This window comes from Plecotus auritus (assembly GCF_963455305.1).
Source record: "Plecotus auritus genome assembly, chromosome: 7".
NCBI lineage: Eukaryota > Metazoa > Chordata > Mammalia > Chiroptera > Vespertilionidae > Plecotus > Plecotus auritus.
In genome coordinates, this window is record NC_137774.1 from 106,760,261 (window position 1) to 106,783,397 (window position 23,137).

Genomic DNA, 23,137 nt, shown 5'->3' on the forward strand with positions numbered 1-23,137 from the left:
CATGTGGGTTTATTACTAAGAGACACTTGCTGTATCTGCATGAACTGAATAACATGTGCAATGACAAATTACTAACAGATTTTGAAAAGGATAATGTGATTGGTCACTTGTCATGATGCATATCTATTATTTATGTAGTGATTTGTGGACTGAGGAACTAGCAGCAAGGTTGTATTTTATGCAATTGCTCTTAGTTAATGTATAAGTAGTTACTGGAATTTGAGTCATATTGTGTTATTTAAGCCATGGAACCTTAGAGTTTGTGCATATTGGAACTGTGCAAAGCAAGGACCACCTGTATTTTGCACTTAGGGTAGACTCTCTTTCAGGTAGTGAGTTTAGATCAGTCTCAGACTTGCCACTATCTCCCCTCCTCTCACTTCCTCACTATTTTTCAGATTGCCCTTGCTCTCTGCAAAAGTATCAGGAGTGGGAGAGATGACTTGCTAGGATTTGATGTTTCTTTTTCTATAGATAGGTGATTTGAAGCTTGAACATGTCTTCAAAACAAAAACTTAGCTTTGCTAAGGTTTTATTTTTATATAGTTGTATTGTTTTGATTTTGTAGCATATAGGGAGATTAAATTTTAGGCAGGCATCATTATCCTAAGCTATCTAAAAGCCTCAAAATAGTTTTATTTTGTGTTTATAATGATTTTTTAGTATAAAATCTTTACATTTTTTTTTAAACTCGTATATTCTTGCAAGTGGGAGAGGAATAAGAGTTGGGTCTTTTTATTGAGTAGAAATTGTATATGTGGGTGCCATCTTTGAATAATCTATTTTCAGAATGTGCCTAATGTATGCATTTAGTAATTTGGTGTTGTTAGTAAGACAAAAGCAGGTACTTGAAAATGCCTACATCTATTCTTTGTGGCAAAGAATGCATATTTTGGAAGATATAAAGGAGACAAAAAAATAACATGACAACTTATTTATTATTATTTCCCTATTAAACCAAATAATGTTTTTCTTTTTCAGTCCTATGACAATGGGTTGGCACAGGGAGCTGGACTTGAATCTCATGGTAAGGCATCTTAAAATAAATGAACATGTAGTTTCTTTTGTTTCTTCAAATAACATCATGGTATTTTCAACATGGAGGACCTCAGAAGTTTGTCTCAGCCCTTGGTGCAGCCTGACCGTCTTCCTTCCTACTTCTTTCTTTTGACACTGTTGTGCCAGTTTGAACCTCTTCTAGGTCAGTAATCATTAATAAATTACTCAGACCAGAATTTTCATGAAAATATTTTGGGGTGATTTTTTTAAGATATTGTTAGAAAATATTAAGTTTTCTTCTTTGGCATAACACTAGAAGAGTAGATGCAGGCTATTAAACATGAATCAATGAATTTGTGAAAAAATGAAAGATTTTTATTTACCTTCTTTAATATAATTATCCTAAGTCATAGTCATAAAACATTTTGCCTCATAACATATGTTCAATATATACACTGATAAAATCTCTCCTTCCACATTTTTTCCTACTTTTGGCAGAACCAGGATAGAGAGATAATAGTCACTTAATTTATCAGCACATCAGTAGTCAACTCTTTCAGATTGAGTATTTCCACGTAGAAGTAAACAAGTTTCCATGCTCCTTTTTAAAAAAGAAAGAGGCTAAATCAAGCAGACTCTTTGAGTGAACTCCTTGTTTCCTCTTCATCACAGCAGTTATTTTTGTACTCACCTGTTGTGTCCATCCCTCTACCAGCGTGATACAGTGGAAAGAACAGGTCAGTTTTCAGGTCTCATCCCTGACCCCAGCTGTATGATCTTGGCTCCTCACTTAGTATCTCTGAGAGCTTCCTCATCAACAGTGTAGAAATAATTGTCTTTTTATTTTGTTATTAGGATTATAGGAGGTAAAGTGGGTTGTAAACTATAAAACACGTATAAAAATATTTTTTTAATATATATTTCTCAATCCCATATCCTTGTACTTTCCCTGGAACCTTGTTCTATCAGGTATCTTTTTCACTCTCTCACATCTTTACTCCCTCTTCTGATGTACGTATTTGTAGTGTGTGTCACTAGAACTGTATAGAAGACTATCTTGGATTTTCCTCTGAGGCCACATTGTTATTAGGACACCATAATTCTTGTGTGTGCCTGAGTCTATATGAGATTGGCAGTGGGGCAAGCTGGCAGTAGCAATTATGTCACTGATCATCACTACTTGGTAAGGAAGGATGTACTTGTAGCCCAAATAGGAAATCTGGCATCTATAAGAATTTCTGAAAAGATATGGTCTGGTAATCATTATTATAAAGGTTGTTAATGGACACTCTAGCTGAGGAGACACCAGTATAGGAGACCTGTCGGACAGACACTGTTCCCAAGAAATTGGGATTACATTCTGTGGGATGTGAAACAGAGAGGGATCCTCTCAGGAGAAAAATCTTGCTGAGTCACACAAGTAGTGATTTTGAGTCAGTACGATTTGCCTAGGATTGTACCAATCAAGGTCATTAGTGATGGACTGTGATTCATGCCAAAAAGTTTACATCCTTCTTCTAGCTCTAAATTCACCATGGTAGGTTTGAGGCCTAAAGCCCTAGAGGAGAGCTTCCTCATCAGAGTGCTGCAGTACCATAAATGGGTTCTTGGTGTGCCAAGCTATTGCTCTATTAGCCTTTGTGGCAGCCAAGAAAAGCTGGGTGTCTAGAGCCCCTGGTAAGATGGCCTTTGGCCAGGAGCACCCTCCTCAGGACACCTCAGGATGTCCTACAAATATCAGATACTCTTGTTCTTTTTGTGCTCTGGTTAGATAGGATGAGAAGTACTATTCTAGAGGTCTTTGGTATAGCCTTCCTTCCCTGTCTCATTTTATCACTATCTATAGTGGTAAGTAAAACCTCTTCCTAAATAGTAGTCCTGCAATTTGGTCTCCCTGCAAAGTCATTGTATACTCCCTTTTTCTTCATTCTATTGTTAATCTTTTTTTCTTTTTTTCAAATTATAAGGAAAAGTTTATTTAGAAAATGACAGGTGTAGTAGAAGTGAGACAGCTGGGCTGCGTAGGCTCAGGAAACAAGTTACAGAGGTAGAAGACAAGCCCTTGGAGCTTAGAGAGAAAGGCAAAGGTAACGCCTGGGGAAAAGTAGGGGAAACAGAAAGGTGTGGGCGTGCTCCCTAGAGGGAGAGGGAGCTCTTTCTATTGTTAATATTTTTAGAATAGTGGTCCAAATATACTATTTGCCTTTCTACCAAAATGGCTTGTTCTTTAATTTTCTGTGTGAGGCTTCAGCAACTTAGGAAGTTTCTTTTTTAAAGTTATGAGTGGTCTTTATTTCAAATCTAGTGTCTCTTTCTCATTCCTTATCTTTATTGAAGCATTTGAAGCTATTAACCTCTCCCCTTTCTTTCTTGAAATATCACATTCTTTTTGCCCCACTTCCTGACAATTTGTTTCTGGCTTCTTCACCATTTTGTTTCTTCCTCTGATCTCTTTACCTCAGCCCAACTTTCTTCTTTCTAAATCTCAGGGTTCTTATACTTGCTGGGTTTTTTATAGATTCCTCCAACCTCAGCCCTAGCATACACCTGGCTTTATTTCACATCCTTTAAGTTTGGGTTTATATGATATTTTTGGATAAGCCCCCTGTTTACAGTAAAATTGCAAACTACCAACATACCGCCTATTTAGAATCACATACCAACCACATATTCATACCCTATCCCCCTTTTTGGCTTTTTCTGCATATCACTTTTTTATATTTTAGCTATTTATTCACTGTCTCCTCACATAATGTAAGCCTCATGAGGACAGAGATTTGGGCCTGTTCTATTCACTATTGTATCCCCACACTATAACATGTGTGGCACACAGTTGAATGAACCAACAGATGGTTGTTTATCAATCATCCCTGTGTTGATGGCATCCAAACTATGTTTCCAAACATGTGCTATTGCTTCTGATCTGCATAACCCCCATTCTGTCTCTTCAGCATCCCAAACTGCACATGTTTAAACCATTCCTCTCCTCTTCTTCCCAAGCCTGTCCTTGTTATTCAGGAATGTGAAACTGCTACTACCAGAGAAGCCAGAAATCCAGAATGTTGGGTGTGTAATCTGTTCTGTCATTATTTTTTTGTAATTTGCTAGTCATACCAGTTGTCCCACATAAGTTGCCAGTTTATAATGTTTGGTCTATAAACTAAAAGGAAAATAATTTTTATTAACTGCTACTCTGTGCCAGCTACCATTTAGTATCATTTAATCCTGACACCAGCCCTCTGAGAGTAGTCATTTTTGTATTAGATTCAGAAAAGCAAAACCCTATGGATATGAAAGAATAAGGTTTTATTATTATAAGAATAAGATTTTCCATCACTGTAGAAAAAGATTGAGTAGTAAGGTCCTAAAATGAGTAGTTGATGGATTGGGGAAAAGTCACTGACAGGCCCTCCTGAAGCACTGGCACAGGTGGGCAAGCGAGACCTTGCAGGGGAATCTGGGAAGCCAGGCACATCCAGCTGCAGAGTGTGACTGTGGTGGAGGAGTCTGTGGAGGGCTGTTGCTCCTGCATCTGTTTATGGGCCTGGTGTCACAAGGGCAAGAAGTAAGAAAAACTTGGATTCCAAGTATATGGAGAATAAGGTCAAGCAGGAATCTGCCAGCACTTCTGCCTTTGTCTCCTTCCGCCCCTAAAAACAACCAGGGCACTGGCTGCTGCTTCATTTCCATCTTACAAATCTTACAGATTTTCTCTAACTTCAGGCCATACAGGAAGTTCTAGCGTAGCTAAGTTGTTGCAGTACAAAACCACTGCAATAATTATTGCCATTTTACTCAGAGAATTTATTATAGGCTGTAAAGAGAAGTATTCTCCAGTGCTCCTTCATGCCTCTTCACCTCTGGACTTTGCTAGTACTCTTATTTATTTATTTACTTATTTATGCATGCATGCATGCATGCCTGAAATGCTTCCCCTCCACTTTTCTTGATTCCCTCTCTTAACCTTCAGAGTTTTACCCATCTTTCTATGCCTGGTTCCAGTATCACATTTTCTGAACCTTTCATCATCTGGTGTCATTCCTCCACCTCCATCCCCCAAGCCCTGAGCAGTTTTTCCCTTGTCTATATTTCTGTAATACTTGGTTCATACCATTTTCATGGTACTTACCTCAGTTTATTTGATCTTCTCTGCTAAATTGTAAGCTGACCATGTCTTACTCCATATGTGCTTGTATATTGTAGTTGTTCAGTAAGTATTTAATGAATAGCTTATCCGGTATTCCACTCTGCATCTCAAAGCAAAAATTTGTGCTATGTACTTCTGCTACAATTTGGTAATAATCAAGTTTCTTCATGTACTTTTCTTCCTAATTCTGCAATCTAAATGTTATTTAATGCACTGTTATTTTGTTTTATTTTATTAATTCATCTACTCTTCTCCAACTACTGCTTAGCCTGGAGCCCATTTGTCATGAAAACTAAACAGGCACATTATACCCTTCTAGGCCATGATCATGTAATGATTCTATTTACCTTAGTGATTCTCTTATAATAGCACAGTTCTGGTGTTTGGAACAAATTGGATTTACCTGATTTGCTAGGATTAAAACTATTTTTCTCTCTCAGGATGAATAATATAAACGTAAAAGTTCAGACAAATTAATTTGATTCCATGATTCTTTTAAAATATCTCTACTCTTAATCCAGAAGAGAAGTAGTAAACTCTCTTTGACTTAATTTCATCTAAGCACTCAACTTCTTTGAATTTACCTCACTTAACCCTTTTCATGTGATATTGAAGTGTAAAATGGTGTACTTCTTTATGTAACTATTAAGCTTTCTACTTTATATCTAGCTATATGTTAGTTGACCATCTTAAATTATACATTTCAGAGTATATAGATTCTTTCAGATAATTTGGTATGTACAAATAGATACTAAGAGAATGCTTAAGATTGAGCTGTAAAACCTTATGGGAGCAATAAGTTAACTTATAACTGTGTTACACTTTTAAAATATTAGTAAATCATAGCATAAAAACTAGAGTCAGGAACACCTTTAGCCTACACCTGGAAGAACTTAAGAAGAAGGTTGTTAAAAGAGAATCTCTATGGTCCCTTCCTGTGATGTTTTTTTATGATTGAAATATTGTGCATACATTAATTATTTATACAACTAAAACGTATCGCTTTAGGTGGCAAACTTTTAGCAATTTCAGGTGGGAATATTTCTCTTATTTGTATGTGCCTCAATATTTTTACTTTTATATGCCTCTGATAAGGAAGGTTATTTTCATACCTTCTTCAACTAAGGCATAATAAACATAATTTAACCTTTTCTTGAATTCAGATCATTACCATGAGAAGCATTTCTTGTATTGTACTTTAATAATGTAAAATAATATTACATTATTGGCAAAAGAACAGAGCACAAATTCAGCCTTTTTTTGGGTTTTTTTTGAAGCTTGTGGGAATCATTGATCTAATCTAATCCTGTTTAACCCCCAGAAGATAATTCTATTTGAGTTCTGTACCTGCTATTTTATAATACTTCTTAATTTACTTATTGTCAAGGTGTTATTGTGTTTCTTTCTGTTTTTTATGTCTAATATAAGGCTTTAAATCCAGGTTTTTAGAACTAATTTTTTTTGGAATTTTGTGAAACAATCTCTTAGGGGTAAATTTTGGTTAATGAATTTTAGCTTAAAGTATGGACTTTGTAATTACTGTTTTTGACTACTCAAAACCCAAACTTCAGACATTAATATTTTCAAAATCTGGTGATTTGAACAAAGTAAAGATTATTTTTACTTTGAATTGTGCTGTTTTGCTTTAAGAGTTCTAACAGAGTAATTTTTATAGTAACAGTTAAATGTTTCATTTTACCTTTCTGTAGTTTTAAGGAAATATACTATTAGTATGTTTAATCTATATATGTGTGTATATATATAAATGGCTAATATGCTATGTGTCCCTCTGCCTGTCCAACTGGTCACTATGACGAGCACTGACCACCAGGGGGCAGATACTCAATGCAGGAGCTGCTGTGACACGCACTGGCCATTTACAGAGAAACAGCACAGACCTGGTGCCAACAAAGCAACACTCAGCTTCCCCCAAGTGGGACACAGGCCCCACCACCACCCTGGAGCAACAGCGCACCAAATTGCAGCCAACACTGCCAAGACCCCATGGCGCAAAATGTGGCCCACAGCCCAGCCCAACCCAGAAACGGTCACTGTGGGTGCAGGGTAATGACATCATGTAGCAACACCAGGCTTCCTCTCCCTAGAGCAGCCGTGGGCAAACTACGGCCCGCGGGCCGGATCCGGCCCGTTCGGCTGTTCTATCCGGCCCGCGGAGCCGAAAGAGCGGAGGGTTCTCTTGCTCTCCCCTCCGCTCCTTTACTTTGAATTTATATTAGTTCACACCAACACTCCATCCATGCTTTTGTTCCGGCCCTCTGGTCCAGTTTAAGAACCCATTGTGGCCCTCGAGTCAAAAAGTTTGCCCACCCCTGCCCTAGAGACTAGCCTCCTTGGAGTTTCTTCAGCCCAGGAACCCGACTTGCTTTATAGCCAGGTGCAAGTATTTTACACTTTAACCAAATGTTTGTGAAGCGTTTTCCCGTGCCTCATCTTATTTGATCCTCACAAGTCCTGGAGTAGGTAGACTAGGAGACTTGGGAGAATCCTATTTTCTTTTCAGTAGCTGGAAAATGGAGATTTAGAAAGTTTAGAAACTTGACCCGACTGAAAAGAAGAAATGTTGGATTTTGAAAATGATTTCAGGTTTTCTCACTGCACAAAATAGTCAAACACTGCTGCAGTTAAATATTTTACCCTTTGTTCTTCCTGCATGATCTACAATAATAATCTGCTTTGTGTTGATATTTACTGCTGTGTTGCTGACAATTACCTAAAAGAGAAGTTGGTGTGCTTCACTGGGCTGGAAAAAGTTTAGCTACATCAGAAAGCAGTTCTAATTAAGCAAGTTTATTCTATATCTATAAAAGGCTAAGTTGACTTGCACATGTGTGATACATATAAAGCTCTCACTGGCGTCAGTCACACGCACATGTTTCGATATGTCATTGTCCATCGTGAATTTGGTTGACACTTGTATTATAGAGAAAGGGTGAATAGCAGTATTAAAATATTTCTTCTAATTAATTTCCTTTCAATGTGCACGAATCCGTGCACCGGGCCACTAGTGATATTATAATACCCGAAGTCATTGCCAGATTTTTATGAAAGAAAAATTGAAACTAGAGGTTTATTGAAGAGGAAATAAGATTGAGGGTTGCTTCCTAGAATTATTCTAAAAGATGATGATAATTTTTTTACTTTTCTGTTTTAATTCACTTAGGACTAACATAGATCACCCAGCTAATTGGGGAAAATTCTAAAGGTTAAATAGTTTTTACTTACAGTAATCCATTTGATGTGATAGATGCCTTAAATTTTCTACAGGGAATGCTCACTTTTCCTTTTCCAGAGAACACATCCAAGATTTGTAACACCAAAAGGAAAATTACAGGATGAGGAATATTAGGAACTATCATCTATTTAAATAGCTGAAATAAAAATTACTAACTGAAGTTGTAATAAATTGGAAATACAAGGATTTTTAAATTGTTTGGAGTTGACAACAAATAGTGCCCATGGAAAGTCTTATTTCTTTTCTTTATGAAATAATACTGATTTTTTATTTTCTGAGGAAAGTAATTACATTTATGAGCATATTGGTTTCCTATTGCAGCTGTAACATTTTACTGCAAACTTGGGAGTGTCAAACAATAAAAATTTATTCTTTTACAGTTCTGGAGGCCAGAAGTTTGAACTTCATCTTATGTGGCTAAAATCAAGATGTCACTAGGGCTAGTTACTTCTGGAAGCTCCAGGGGAGAACCTGTTCTTTTACATCTTCCAGCTTCTGGTGGCTGCCAACATTCCTTGACTTATTGCCACATCTCTCCAGGCTCTGCTTCCATAGTCACATTGCCTCCTCTTTCTGTGGTTTAATCTCCCTCTGCTCTTGTGGGTATATTTAGAGCCCAACCAGGTGACCCAGAATAATCTCCCCATATCAAGATCCTGAATTTAATCACATTTGCAAAGTCCTTTTTGCCATATAAGGTAACATGCACACGTTCCAGGGATTAGGACCTGGATATCATTGCGGGGCACTATTCAGTCTACTGTAGTGAGTATGGATACTCACTGTGCATCTACTTCCAGCTACAGCTTTCTTCTCCCCTGCCCACACACTCCCTTGCTCAAACTTTTCTTCCTTAAATTTATTAAGCCGACTAAGTATCACATCTGCATACCAGCTTCTAGCTTATGTTATATGTTAAAATTAGCTGTAGCTTCAGGCAAATAAAACCTCAACTCATAAGTAACACACTATCTTTAAGGGAATTAAAATCAGACTCAGGTGGTAGAGTCCTAGACAGAAAATAGTAGTCTGTCCTATGTTTTAGTTTCAGCTCTGCCATTAACCATATAACTTTGAACAAGTTTTTTAGTCTCCCTAAGCCTTACTTGTTTTCATAAGTAAAATGTTTCTTATAGCTTTAAATTACTTTAAAATTTGTTTCATCAAATTAATATTGAAGGCTTCAGTGTTTAGTGGCTATTTAAAATTATAGTTGTCTTAAATTTAAACTACTTTTATTTCACTATTTTCTAGGATTATTTAACCACTTTTTTTCCTCCGACCATTTTATATTATTTTCCTAGGCATCTGTTTTGAAGTATAAAGAGCTATGTGGTTTTGATTAACAGGAGGCTCAACTTTTTGTGGCATTGCATCGCTATGTCTCATGGGTAAACTAGAAGAAGTTTTTTCAGAAAAAGAATTGAACAGGATAAAGAGATGGTGTATAATGAGGCAACAAAATGGTTATCATGGAAGACCGAATAAGCCTGTAGACACCTGTTATTCTTTTTGGGTGGGAGCAACTCTAAAGGTAAGAGAAATAGTAAAAATGAGAAACCTATACTCTCTGTTAATATTAGCTGTGTTTAGAGGGTTTAGGCTACTGAGTTTTTTCGTTGCTCTGGCAAAGCCAGTGTCTATATGGTTTTTTGATAGAATTCAGTTATCTGTTGTACTACTTGAAAATTTCCATTCTTACAAAATTCAGGTGGCCCAGGTAAGAAAGTAGGTATAATAAAACTTGTTACTGAAACTGATTGGTAGTCCATCTAGGGCATGGATCTGTCTAAGCACACCAGTAAAGAATTTATGGGAAGATATTAATCCTAAAAGATAAACCATGGGTCATTTCTTTAAAAATCATTTAAGGTTTTCTATTTTTGTTTATGTAAACCGTCTGCAGTGTATTGATTGGTATGTTTTCCCCCATCTCTACAACATTTTGATACACATAATTCCATAAGGTTATTAGCTACTACTTAAAGGTTTTCCCTTTTTTAAGTATCACCTAGTTATGATATTCTGGAATCTAATAAAAGTCTATATTAATCTTCTATATAATTTCCTAATTTTTTCTCTTAGACAAAAATTTATACATATGGCTGAAGTAAATTCAAAAAACAGAATGATTTAAAATGAGGGCAATAGCCCCCTTCCTCTCTCCTGTACCATTTTTAATGTTTTTTTAATTATGGAAAATTTCAATATATTCAAAAGTAGAGGGACTAATTTGATGGAAATGTTTCCAGCATCAGGATTCTAAACAGTTTTTCCTTATATTCTACTAGAGGCCCGGTGCACGAAATTCGTGTACGGGGGCGGGGGGGAGGGAGTGTCCCTCCCTGCCTGCACCCTCTCCAATCTGGGATCCCTCGGGGGATGTCCCTCTCACAATCCGGGACTGCTGGGTCCCAACCACTCGCCTGCCTGCCTGCCTGATTGCCCCTAACCGCTTCTGCCTGCCAGCCTGATCACCCCTTAACCATTCCCCTGACAGCTTGATTGATGCCTAACTGCTCCCCTGCTGGCCCGATTGCCCCCAATTGCCCTCCCCTGCTGGCCCAGTCGCCCCCAACTGCCCTCCCCTGCAGGCTTGGTCCCCCCCCCCCCCCCAACTGCCCTCCTCTGCAGTCCTGGTCGCCCCCAACTGCCCTCTCCTGCTGGCCTGGTCCCCCCAAACTGCCCTCCCCTGCAGGCCTGGTCCTCCCCAACTGCCCTCCCCTGCCGGCCTGGTTGCCCCCAACTGCCCTCTCCTGTTGGCCTGGTCACCCCTAACTGCCCTCGCCTGCTGGCCTGATCACCCACAACTGCCCTCCCCTGCCGGCCGGCCATCTTTGACCACATGGGGGTGGCCATCTTGTGTGAGGGCGTGATGGTCAATTTGCGTATTACCTCTTCATTATATAAAGATTAATTAAATCAAAATGAATAAGTTTGTTTTTTATTTGTACCATAACTTTTTTATTGGTTTGTTTTTATTTTTGAGAAATAATGCTTTTTCATTGATCACTTATACCCTCCGTGCCTCTCATTAGTCATTAATACACTTTCAGTTACTTTGTGTCTTACAGAAATATCTTGAACTCTCTTGCCTATTGCTTACCACCCCCTTCTCATTACACTTTGATTTATCCTTTTTTTTTTCCTACTTAATGGTATCTTAAGAGAGAGAACAAATAATACATGACATAAATCTTTAAGCTACATAATTGTTAGGCTAAAATTATATTTGTCTCAGTTATATTTTATTTTTTCTAATTAAAGATCTATAATATTTTTACTATTCTCAAAACTGTCTCTAGCATTAAATATTGTTAGGTTTAGGCTACTGAGTTTTTTCTGTTGCTCTGGCAAAGCAGGTTAATAAAGTTTTGTTGCTCTTTTATGAACTATTTTTAGTTCTAGTTACTACCAGTTTGTAACTTAATAGCAGCTCTAAAGCTTATCTTAAGAGTTAAAATATGGTAGATAAAATTGTACTTTTTTAAATGACTAAAGAAGTTGAACAGATTTGGGAAGTTGTGATGCAAAGAGGTTAAGTGGGCATGGTTCAAAAGAAGGAAACATTGAATGGGTCAAGAAATCAGGAGAGTACATTTGATACGATAATATAAAAGATAATGTGGTTGACTACTTTTAAGTGCTCAAGCCCCCCCAGAGGTTTGCTCTGAGAGCCTTAGCTTGAGAAAAGCGTATTTAAATGATATAGATCTGAAAATGGTCAATATGCAAGTTTTATGTCAGTAAACTTATATTTGTCTTGTCATTTCAGCTTCTGAAAATTTTCCAATACACTAACTTTGAGAAAAATAGAAATTACATCTTATCAACTCAAGATCGCCTCGTAGGGGGATTTGCCAAGTGGCCAGATAGTCATCCAGGTAATTTATTTTTTTGTATGAATCCAGAACTTTCCTTTTGTTTATTTCTTGATTAAACCTTCAAGCGTCTTTGTCAGAAAGGACATATAGGAAATTTAGCCTTAGTTGTAAACTTACATTAAATAATATGTTTTTTTAAAAGGTAAGTAAATTGTTTAAGTTTAGGGTAGATTTAGGTGTTGGGGGTATAAAGGAAGGATATGATTATCAAGATATATTGGTATAGCCCTAACCAGTTTGGTTCAGTGGATTGAGCCTCGGCCTGTGGACTGAAGGGTCCCAGGTTCGATTCCGGTCAAGGGCATGCACCTTGGTTGCGGGCACATCCCCAGTGGGGAGTGTGTAGGAGGCAGCTGATTGATGTTTCTCTCTCATCGATATTTCTAGTTCTCTATCCCTTTTCCTCTCCCTCTCCCTTCCTCTATAAAAAATCAATAAAAATACTTTTTAAAAAAGATATATTGGTATAGTTTACATCATTTTCTAAATATTTTACTTAGCAATGTTTTATTTGAGGCAGTAAGGCAGGTTAGTCTAAATAAGCCCTGTCCAAACTACAGAATCATTTGATCCATTCAAAGTCTTTAGGTTATTAGCTATCAGTTGAGCTACATAGAATAAATAGCTCTTAATCCAAAAGGAGGAACCCATTTTTGCTCTTTTCAAAAATTATTAAATCAAAAATCTCAAATCTTGAATACAGGTGTCCCTCACTATCCAGACTTTTCTTACCTGAATTTTGGCAGATTAATGATGAATACTTTGCTGTGTTAACTCTAACCATTCACTCACTATCTAAAACTCAGGAACCCAATAGATTCAGACAGTATGATAATCTATGCTTTCCAAACTCAGGAATGATATAGATGTGAAGAGTAAAAGGTTCTTGAATTTCATAAGTACTTTTAAGTGGGTTTTTTCAAAATATTTGAGAACTCCATATTAATAATGACATTTCTTCAAAATACGTGGATATTTCTGATATTTTCCAAACCTTATTTTAAGCTGCATACTCTTAATATAAAACTGCTTGTTCAGTCCTAACCGGTTTGGCTCAGTGGATAGAGCGTCGGCCTGCGGACTGAAGGGTCCCGGGTTCGATTCCAGTCAAGTTCATGTACCTTGGTTGCGGGCACATCCCCAGTAGGGGGTGTGCAGGAGGCAGCTGATCGATGTTTCTCTCTCATTGATGTTTCTAACTCTCTATCCCTCTCCCTTCCTCTCTGTAAAAATATCAATAAAATATATTTTTTTAAAAAGACAAACCAAAAAAACAAACAAAACTGCTTGCTCAGTAACTACATGGATGCCATCTAAAGGCCCTTCAGACCTCACCTGCCAATTGAACTCATTATTTGCATGCTCCACCTGGCCCAAAACTCTAGTAGCACTAAACCCAAGTTCATGCCTAGGATTCTGCAGAAGTCTTTTCATTAGCTTTCCTGCCTCTAGCCTTGTCCCCCTCATATGTGTGTATGTACGTGTGCTTAAAGAAGAGAAGGGACCAAAGCTTTTTTCAGTCTCTCAAATGGATCTCTGATGTAAAAAAAAGTTGAAAACCTCTAATCTAAACTCTTCTATTAAATGTATTTTAAAAATTCAAAGACTTTCTTAGCACTCAGTCAGTTCTTTGGCATGTACACAGGCTTTCCTGGGATTTGGCTCCTCTTCCACCTCTAGCATCATTCTTCAGGCTACTGCCCGCCACCCCCGCCTTATGTTATTACCTCCAGCAAAATGAATCTATTTACAGCTTCAAAAAAAAAATCACTTTGAGAGTTCGTTAAAAATAATTCAGAACACTGACATTTTTAATAAGCAAGTTGAAAAATTATTAGCTATAAATATATGAAACTAGATTCAAGAAATGATTGTTTTTGCAGCATTGTAATAGAATCATGGTTTTTATTATTAGCCTAGAGCCTCTTCAGTTCATCTTCTATTATTGAACTGCTATTGTCCGAACATGTACTTGAATCAAAATATAAATAGGGGGCTCATAAAATTATATTTTTGTACCTGAAATGAGCAGGAATATGTCCTTACATCCACACTTGTATTTTCATGCAAAATATTCTCCTTTAGAAAAAATGAACAATGCTTTTAATTCCTAAAGCAAAATAATATTTTTAAAGTTCTGGTATCTATAACACATACCCATAAATATGTTAGAAAAGGGACTCAAGAAAACAGTTATTTTGGTCTTGATGCCATTTTTTTCAGCTAGTGCATAGTACTATTTTAACAAAAAATGTACTATTTTAACAAATAATGGAAATAGGGAAATGACAGTCTCTTAGAAAGCTTTCTTGTATGAGCATACTTGAAATACATTTGAGTATTTATAATAGCTTTTTAAAAAGAAAATTCTTGAAGCTTTTTTCTTGCAAGATCAGTTTCTATAACATTTGTGTGAATACTTCGATGTAATACTTTTTACGGATATGTTACAGTGTCTTCAGAGCCTGTACACTACAGAGCATAGAAAGTCTTTGTATGATAGCCCTGACTGGTTTGACTCAGTGGATAGAGCATCGGCCTGTGGACTGAGAGGTCCCAGGTTCAATTCCGGTCAAGGGCATGTACCTTGGTTGCGGGCATATCCCCAGTAGGAGGTGTGCAGGAGGCAGCTGATCGATGTTTCTCTCTCATCGATGTTTCTAACTCTCTATCCCTTTTCCTTCCTCTCTGTAAAAAATCAATAAAATATATTTAAAAAAAGAAAGTCTTTGTATGATAAATTGAACTTATGTGGATAGACCTGAGACCTTTTCCTAGAGCTTTTATAAAAATTATTTTAACAAGTCTTTAAAATTAACTTATTATTGGTTCTAATAAATCTAATAACCAATTTGACAAGGAGATTTTACGTACATTTATAGAGGAAACTTGAAAAAAGAATGTATTTATAATGTATTCTAAGTGCTTGAATACTAAGATTTTTATTTTTTTTTTAATATTTGAGGTTTGAAACAATTAATTGCTGGTTCACTGGATTTTACAAGAATCCTTTTGAAAAAAAAATGTGTTTGTATATTAACTGTAAAGTGTAAGGCCCAATTTTATGTTATTCTGGATGTATTTTATTTCTCTTTCTATTGCATTCTTTTCTGGGAAAGTTTCCTATTGTCTAGAATAGATAGTAAAAGTTAATGTTGCTTTGTGTCTTTTTAATTTTAGAATAACTTCAAAGTACTTTCTAACATATAATAGTACAGGGAAAATACAAAATTTTTTCTTATGGTTTGAAAATTAGAGGAAAATGAGCCAGAAGAAACCTAAGCATTCTGTGAAAAGACAAAGAAGGGCATTAACATGGGCCTCCATTAGTGAAATAACTTTTTCACAATAAGATTGAGTAAGCACAACTATTTACCATTCTGTTTTGAAAAGTAAATTATACTTGTCTAAAACTTATTCTTTAATTCTTTGACAAAGTTTGACTTGGTAAGATGTTTTGAACTTTAATAGCTCTTGAGGTCATAAATGATGGCCAAATCAAAAATAGAAAAAAAAATTTACTGCTACAAAATCTGTTTTTTTGTAGTGTTCCCATAACTGCAGAGCTCTGAGCTCTTTAGAAGTCCATATAAGGCTCTCAGGCAGGCAACAGCCATGTGACTTCAGTGGCCATTTTAATGGAAGAGGGTTGCTGACCCCTGAAAGATGGGAAACTAGTGAGAATAGTGTAGAAGAATTGTTATGGTATGAAATCTCACATTATTATAGCCAAATAGAATGTAAGCTTGCTTTTATTTTCAGGTCAGATATTTTTAGAATGACTGACAGTACCCTATTTTGGAAAATTAAATATGGTACAGCATTCCAGAATGGATTATTTTGCTTAAGTGCCTTTTAACACACCGTTAGGATAATATATAGCTTGGGTACTATCAGAAATAAAACTTAAAGGGGAAGGGTGCTACTACCTAGGTTCAGGGGTTTGTTTATTTTCATTTTTAAGAAAATATTTTCCTGTTATGATAATAGAGTTAAAGCCCCTTGTTTCCATATTCTAGAGTAAGCAAAGGGGAAACCCCACTACAGTGAGAAGACTTTTACTATATTACTGCTACTTTTCCTTTTTGTTCTTTAGTCACAAAGTATGTTGGAAATGTCACTTCTTCAGCTAGGAACTGTTTTCCTTTGTTAATATTATTGTCTTGAATAAAATATCAGATTTTGATCATCTGGTTTTTTAGACATTGGTGTCTGAGACTTTGTGAAAGCAAATATTTCAAAAACTATAGAATTTTAATGTAGTAATGGGCTGACAGATATGTAGCTAAAGTATTTTGTAGCATGTACAAATTAGAATGCCTATTGTGACAAAATGCCTCATTTTCAGATGCTTTGCATGCATACTTTGGAATTTGTGGCCTGTCTCTAATGGAGGAAAGTGGAATTTGTACAGTTCATCCTGCCCTGAATGTAAGCACACGGACTTCTGAACGCCTTCGAGATCTCCATCAGAGCTGGGAAACCAAGGACTCTAAGCAGTGCTCAGAGAATGTACACATCTCCACATGACTGACTCTAGACTGGGAGGGTGGTGGGGGGATTTGTAGCATAACTGTAGCTCAAGGTTAAAAGCCATGTATAACCAAGTGTGCTCTTTTTTTAAGAGGTGTAGAGTCTTACAATCAAATCTTGTGCTGGTGTCACTTTGGAATATGGTCTTGAGCCAGTATTTGTAATGGGTTTCAAGAAAATCTTTGAAGTTTGAACCACAATGGACTCTGTTATGGTTCTTAAATGTTTATACTGTATTTCTAAGAAGTTCTTTGAGGAAAATTAACTGTGTGTATGTAGGTTATCTTTTTTTAAACTCTTCAGTACAAATTATATCATTATAAAATAGAAATCTTCAAGTTTACAGTTCACATAGCATTGATAATCTTTGGATGAACACTTAGTGATCATTTTAAAAGCTTGACTGCTGATGGTAAAAAATTGCTTTAAGAATTAAGTATCTGGGATTATTCTTGAAAACAATTGATCCCATAATTTTTAAAAAGAAGAATGACTTTTTTGTCTCATTCATAAATGTGTGCCAATTAAACTTGTGTGGGCTATACCAGTATAAGTGAAATTAACCTCATAGCACGAATGAATAGGCTTAACTAATACAATAATTTTTGTAAAGGGAGATTGTTTTAAGAAGACTATTATGTAACTGAGGGAAAAGTAATTTAACTGTATGTGATAGTGAATGGAAAAGTTATGTGCTGTGCAGATCATTTATTTAGATGTTGCTGGGGTGAATTAACAGTTATGTTTTACTTTAATCTCAAATTATTCCTGTTTTTTTCTTTTCCTTTATGGGGAGAAAACAGTATTATCTGGAAGAAAAGACATTTAGTAGTTTTGTTTCTTTTTCTGAGATATGTGATATCATAATTTATCCTAGTACTTTTATAACTGAGTTATTTTTAGCCACTTGTATTTTATTTTTAGCTTGTTGCCCCATGCTTTAGCTTTTCTAATTTCAAACTGGTGATTTTCTAATTTTTTCAAATTTAATAACTAAAAATTTAATTTAAAAATAGGACTGCTCAAGTAAATTGAATGGCTTAGCTCCATATGTGGCCATTTATGTTTTTATGTTTTCAGGTAAGTTGGAGGGAAATGTACTATTTAGGGGTTAAAGACGGGGGTTTGGTTTTGTTCTTTTTGTTTTGTTTATTCTGTGAACTTGCTAATTGTAAAGGAGGTAGTATAAAAACTCATCTGGTCAATAATAAGTTATTCAGTAAATCACATCAATCACTATTGCTTGATGACATTCAAAGATATGAAACTAGTACTGAAATGGAGAAGGAAAACGCTTCACTTAAGGGGTTGGATTTAAGTTAAAATCGTGGTGATAATAAATATTGAATTATTTGTTCTCCAAGTGTCAGTATAAAAACTAAATTACTAGTATCGCTACTTAGGTATAGTAACATTTAACATTTTATTTTAATTTTCTAAATTGGAGGAAAAATAGCCTTAAATTATGGTTCTTCCCAAATAAAGGGAAAGCTAGTATATACTTGAAAAAAATGATCATGTATTATTGGTATGGACAGTTTTAAACTTCAATTTGCCAAAGTAAATTTTTTTTACATTAGAAATAAAATCAATTTTCTGATGATGGGAAAAACATAAGTTTAACCACAGATGTAATCCTTCCATGAGTTGCTTCTGTTTAAATTCAGGCATTTTAAGATATCCACATCTCAAACTACATCATCATTTAGCCATCGGAGTTAAAATAACGTATGTAACGGCAAAGCCCAAACTATTTTTCCTGAATCACCATTAGTCGTTGGAATGTGGGAAAGTTAGTAACAGTAAGTGTATTCATAAATGAAAGAGAATGCCAAGGTAAAATATTTCATAAACTATTAAGAAATATTTTCTGACTCCTTGTATAATTTAATAGCATAAGATTATAGATTATAATAAGATTCTAATTTATATACTTGAGAGGGGCCTTCTTGTAAAAATCTATAGCCTGGCTGGTGTGGCTCAGTGGGTGAGCGTCAACGCATGCACCAGGAGGTTGCTGGTTCTATTGCTAGTCAGGTCACATGCCCCATTGTAGGCTCGATCCTCAGCAGGGGGCGTGCAGGAGGCAGCCGATTGTTGATGCATTGATGTTTCTATCTTTCCCTCTTCCCTCCCTCTCTAAAATCAATAAAAACATCTTTTTTAAAAAGTTATCTATAAAAATAGAAAAAACTTTAAGAACCAGTGATTGTCATATTCCACAGCAGCATACTGACCAAAAAATACCAGACTAGTGTGAATTGTGGAGAAACTGTTCCTAACTTTCTCTAAATAGTTATTTACAAGGAAAGTATTTATTAGGTAAATTATAAGTAATATTTTACATATATACTTTGTTTTTTAGCAATGGTGATACAATGAGAAGAGAAATATGAACTCCAAAATCTCAAATAACTATTCCCAATGCTGTATCCCCACCTCTAATATGGTGTATTCTCTCTCTCTTTTAATATGGTATTTTTTAGGAGAGAGTAGAAGCTTTGTTTTGAGCATCTCATAAAAACAAGGTTAATCAGGTCATACAATACAGTTCAACCTATTTATCATCTAGTGTTTTAGATTTGATCTGTAATTTGTGTACATTTTCATTAGATGTTTAAACAGTTATTTGTAAATATTTAAATTCAAATAGAAGTTCTGCTGGCAGTGGTACATAGTTTGAAAACTACTCGTCTTGATAGAGTGAGTCAGTTTAGTAAAGAGGTCTTCTGGAGTCAGATGGTGGGTTTAAATCCCAGACCTGCCAGTGCAGCAGTGTGATCTTAGACCCTAACTTCCCCACTGATAAAACTGGGGAGGGGGCGATATCTAACTCATATGGTTGTTTGAAGATGAAATGAGATAATACATATAAAGTACTTAGCATAGTAACTGAAATACAGAATATTCCCAATTACAATTTCTGTCATAACTGCCATAAAATTATTATTAAAACTTCTTTTCTACAATAGAGATCTCAGTTTAAACTCAGAGAAAATGATGGCAGCAGTATAATTTTTTAATCTCCCCATATGAATACATTGTAACTAGGATAGCCGCAGACCCTATTCTACAAAACTAAAGGACAAGGTTTCCCCTTGAATGTGAATATCCAAGTAAGTGAGGACAATCACTGCCCAACATGGTCTCAATATCTGTATGAATGGAAGGAAGGCAGCTGGTTTCTGACAGTCTTGAGAATAGAACTATAACAGTGGTCGGCAAACCGCGGCTCGCGAGCCACATGCAGCTCTTTGGCCCCTTGAGTGTGGCTCTTCCACAAAATACCACGGCCTGGGCGAGTCTTTTGAAGAAGTGGTGTTAGAAGAAGTTTAAGTTTAAAAAATTTGGCTCTCAAAAGAAATTTCAATCGTTGTACTGTTGATATTTGGCTCTGTTGACTAATGAGTTTGCCGACCACTGAACTATAACATTGCCCACAGTTTCTCACTAGAAAGTGCAGTGGGCCAATCCGAGAACAGAAGCTGAAACTAAGGAGGGGTTCTACAAGTTCCCATTTTCAGGTGAGTGTTTCAGCAATACAATAAGATGTGATGATTGTGCTAGAGCGATCTGGGGCCTATCCTATGTAGCTCTTAAAAGTAATGAGACAGCCCTAACTGGTTTGGCTCAGTGGATAGAGCGTTGGCCTGCGGACTAAAGGGTCCCAGGTTTGATTCCGGTCAAGGGCATGTACCTTGGTTGCTGGCATATCCCCAGTGGGGGAGTGTGCAGGAGGCAGCTGATCGATGTTTCTCTCTCATCGATGTTTCTAACTCTCTATCCCTTTCCCTTCCTCTCTGTAAAAAAATCAATAAAATATATTTTTTTTAAAAAAAGTAATGAGACAGCATCAATTGTTTGCCTCCCATACTCACCCCTGGGGATCTAGCACCGAGGAAAAACAACTAGAATTAGAACCCAAATTGGACAGGATAAGTACAATAGGACAAAGGGAAGAGAAAGTCTAGGTAAATATTGGGAAGGAAGACCTGTACAGACACATATAACCTTTTAAAATCACTTTGTAAAAATGAAAAGGGAGGGTTAGGGCCAGGATCTAAAAATAGTCATCACCCTCCCTCCTAAAAGTTCAGAGAAACTAATTTTTTTTCTAAATGAGCAGCTGAAAAGGATTACAATCAAATCCCATTCAGAGTTATAAGAAGCAGACCAATATCACCATAGACCAGTGGTCGGCAAACTGCGGCTCGCAAACTACATGCGGCTCACGAGCTGCGGTTTGCCGCTCTGTTGACTAATGAGTTTGCTGACCAATGACCTCTTGATTCCAATAATTACGGGCTGTTGTTCCTTGTGATTAAGCCCCATAGACAATGAAAGCACACCAGAAAGACATCACCATGAGACTGATGAAAACTTAATATTTCTTATTTAAATGTTTTTTAAGTTTTTTATGTCTTAATCCTTACCCGAGGATATGTTTTCGTTGATTTTTTTTGTTTGTTTGTTTTTTGTTTTTTTTTTTAGCAAGAGATGGGTAGGGGGAGAGAGAGCAAGAGAAACATCGATGTAAGAGAGAAGCATCAATTATTTGCCTCCCATACTTGCCCCAACCAGGGATCAAACCCAAAACCTTGGCATGTGCCCTGACTGGGAATCGTACCTGCAACCTTTTGGTGTATGGAACAATTCTCCAATCAACTGAGCAACACTAGCCAGGGCAAACCTAATATATTTTTAAAGCAGTTATGACAGGAAATATATAGTATTTAGAACTATGTCAATAAAAATGGGGAAAGCTGAAAATTAAACTATCAAGTCTTAAAAATGAGGAAAAAGGCCAAAAGAAAGCAGAAGGAAATAATTAGTAAAAAGTGGGGGGGAAAGGGGAGAGAGAGTAAGAAAGACAAACCACCAGCTAACCTACTTAAGGAAAAAAGGGAGGAAACAAAAATTTAAATGACATAGAAATAACCGTAAAACAGGGAAATTTTCAAAATTATAAGACTACTTTGAATAATTGCATATAATAAATTAGAAAAATACCTTTTTTAGAAAAATGCAAATTGCCAAAATTTACCCTAGTAAGATAGAAAAATTCAGAATGAACTATTACTATAGAAGAAACATAAAGGACTCCTTACAAAAAAAGCATCAGGCCCAGATTGTTTTAAGATTTCTACCAAATCTGTAGGATTAATAGTCTCAATGTTTAAAGAATCCCAGAGACTAGAAAAAGAATGTTGAACCTCAAAAGTGCCAAAAAAAAAAAAAGACTTCCAAATTCATTTTATAAAATGAATGTAATGGCATTGTCTCTAAAACCTGACAAAGAGAAAATTATAGACTCTCAGGAACATCACTGCAAAAATTTTAATCTATTAGCAAACAATCCACTAGCACTTTTAAAAAGTAATAAATCATGACTAAGTTGAGTTTATTACAGGAATGCAAGGAAAATTCAATATTAGACAATCCATTAATATTTCTATTTAAAAAGTTAATAATCCAGGGAAGGTATTTGACAGAATTGAGCACTCATTTATGTTAAATATAGTCAAGTAGAAACTGATGGTAATTCATTAACATTGTACCTCTGCCCAAAAACCAGCATCTTAATGTTGAAACAAAAGAGGCTTTCCAACTAAAGTCAGGAACAAGGCCCACTATCTCCTCTACTACTTAACATTGTGTTGGAGTTTTAGCTAATGAAGTTTGGGAAGGAAGAGGTGAAACTATTTGCAGGTATGATTTTCTATCTGGGAAACCCAACGAATTTGTAGAAATACTCTGAGAACTTAGTAAAGTAGCAATTTATTAACAGAAATATCAGTAGCCTTCACAAGGTAAAAAAGAGTTCATACTCTGATTCCATTTAAATGAAGTTCAAAATAGGAAAAACTTACCTATGGTGTCAGAAATCAGCATCCCCTTGCAGTCACTACCTCCCTCCCCGAAGGTAAGCACTACCCTGACGTAATTGCCAATTAGTTTTATCTGGTTTTGAACTTGATGTAAAAGGATTCATAACGTATACATTTTTTTCCAACTGTCCTCTTTAGCTCAACAAGGACTGGAAGAATACAAGGAAGCTTCTCTGGTGCTGGTAATATTCCATTATATGATCCAGGTGCTGGTTCCTAGGTGCATTCACTTTATGAATATGAAGCTGTCCACTTATGATTTATGCACTTTTCTATATGTATAATCATAGTTCAATAAAAATGTTTACTAAGAAGAATAAAAGACTATATATATATATACAAACCTAAACTAGTTAGGAAATATACTTGTAGAGAATTTACCTTTTGTGATTTCAAAAAAGAGAGATGTGTAAACTTAAGACATGTCCAAAAC

General features: G+C 36.0%; 1 protein-coding gene across 5 annotated transcripts in view; it reads left to right on the plus strand.

Annotated features, from left to right (window-relative positions):
- PGGT1B (protein geranylgeranyltransferase type I subunit beta) overlaps positions 1-17,865 on the plus strand; it is a 46,751-nt gene extending 28,886 nt beyond the window's left edge. For all 5 annotated transcript variants that reach the window (XM_080680292.1, XM_080680291.1, XM_080680293.1 and 2 more), the window contains 4 exons: positions 982-1,027; positions 9,749-9,933; positions 12,175-12,283; positions 16,632-17,865. In XM_080680292.1, coding sequence (XP_080536418.1) covers positions 982-1,027; positions 9,749-9,933; positions 12,175-12,283; positions 16,632-16,813 — 522 coding nt within the window. In that variant the 3' untranslated portion in view covers positions 16,814-17,865. The remainder of the gene's footprint in view (positions 1-981; positions 1,028-9,748; positions 9,934-12,174; positions 12,284-16,631) is intronic.
- Positions 17,866-23,137: the final 5,272 nt, after the last annotated feature.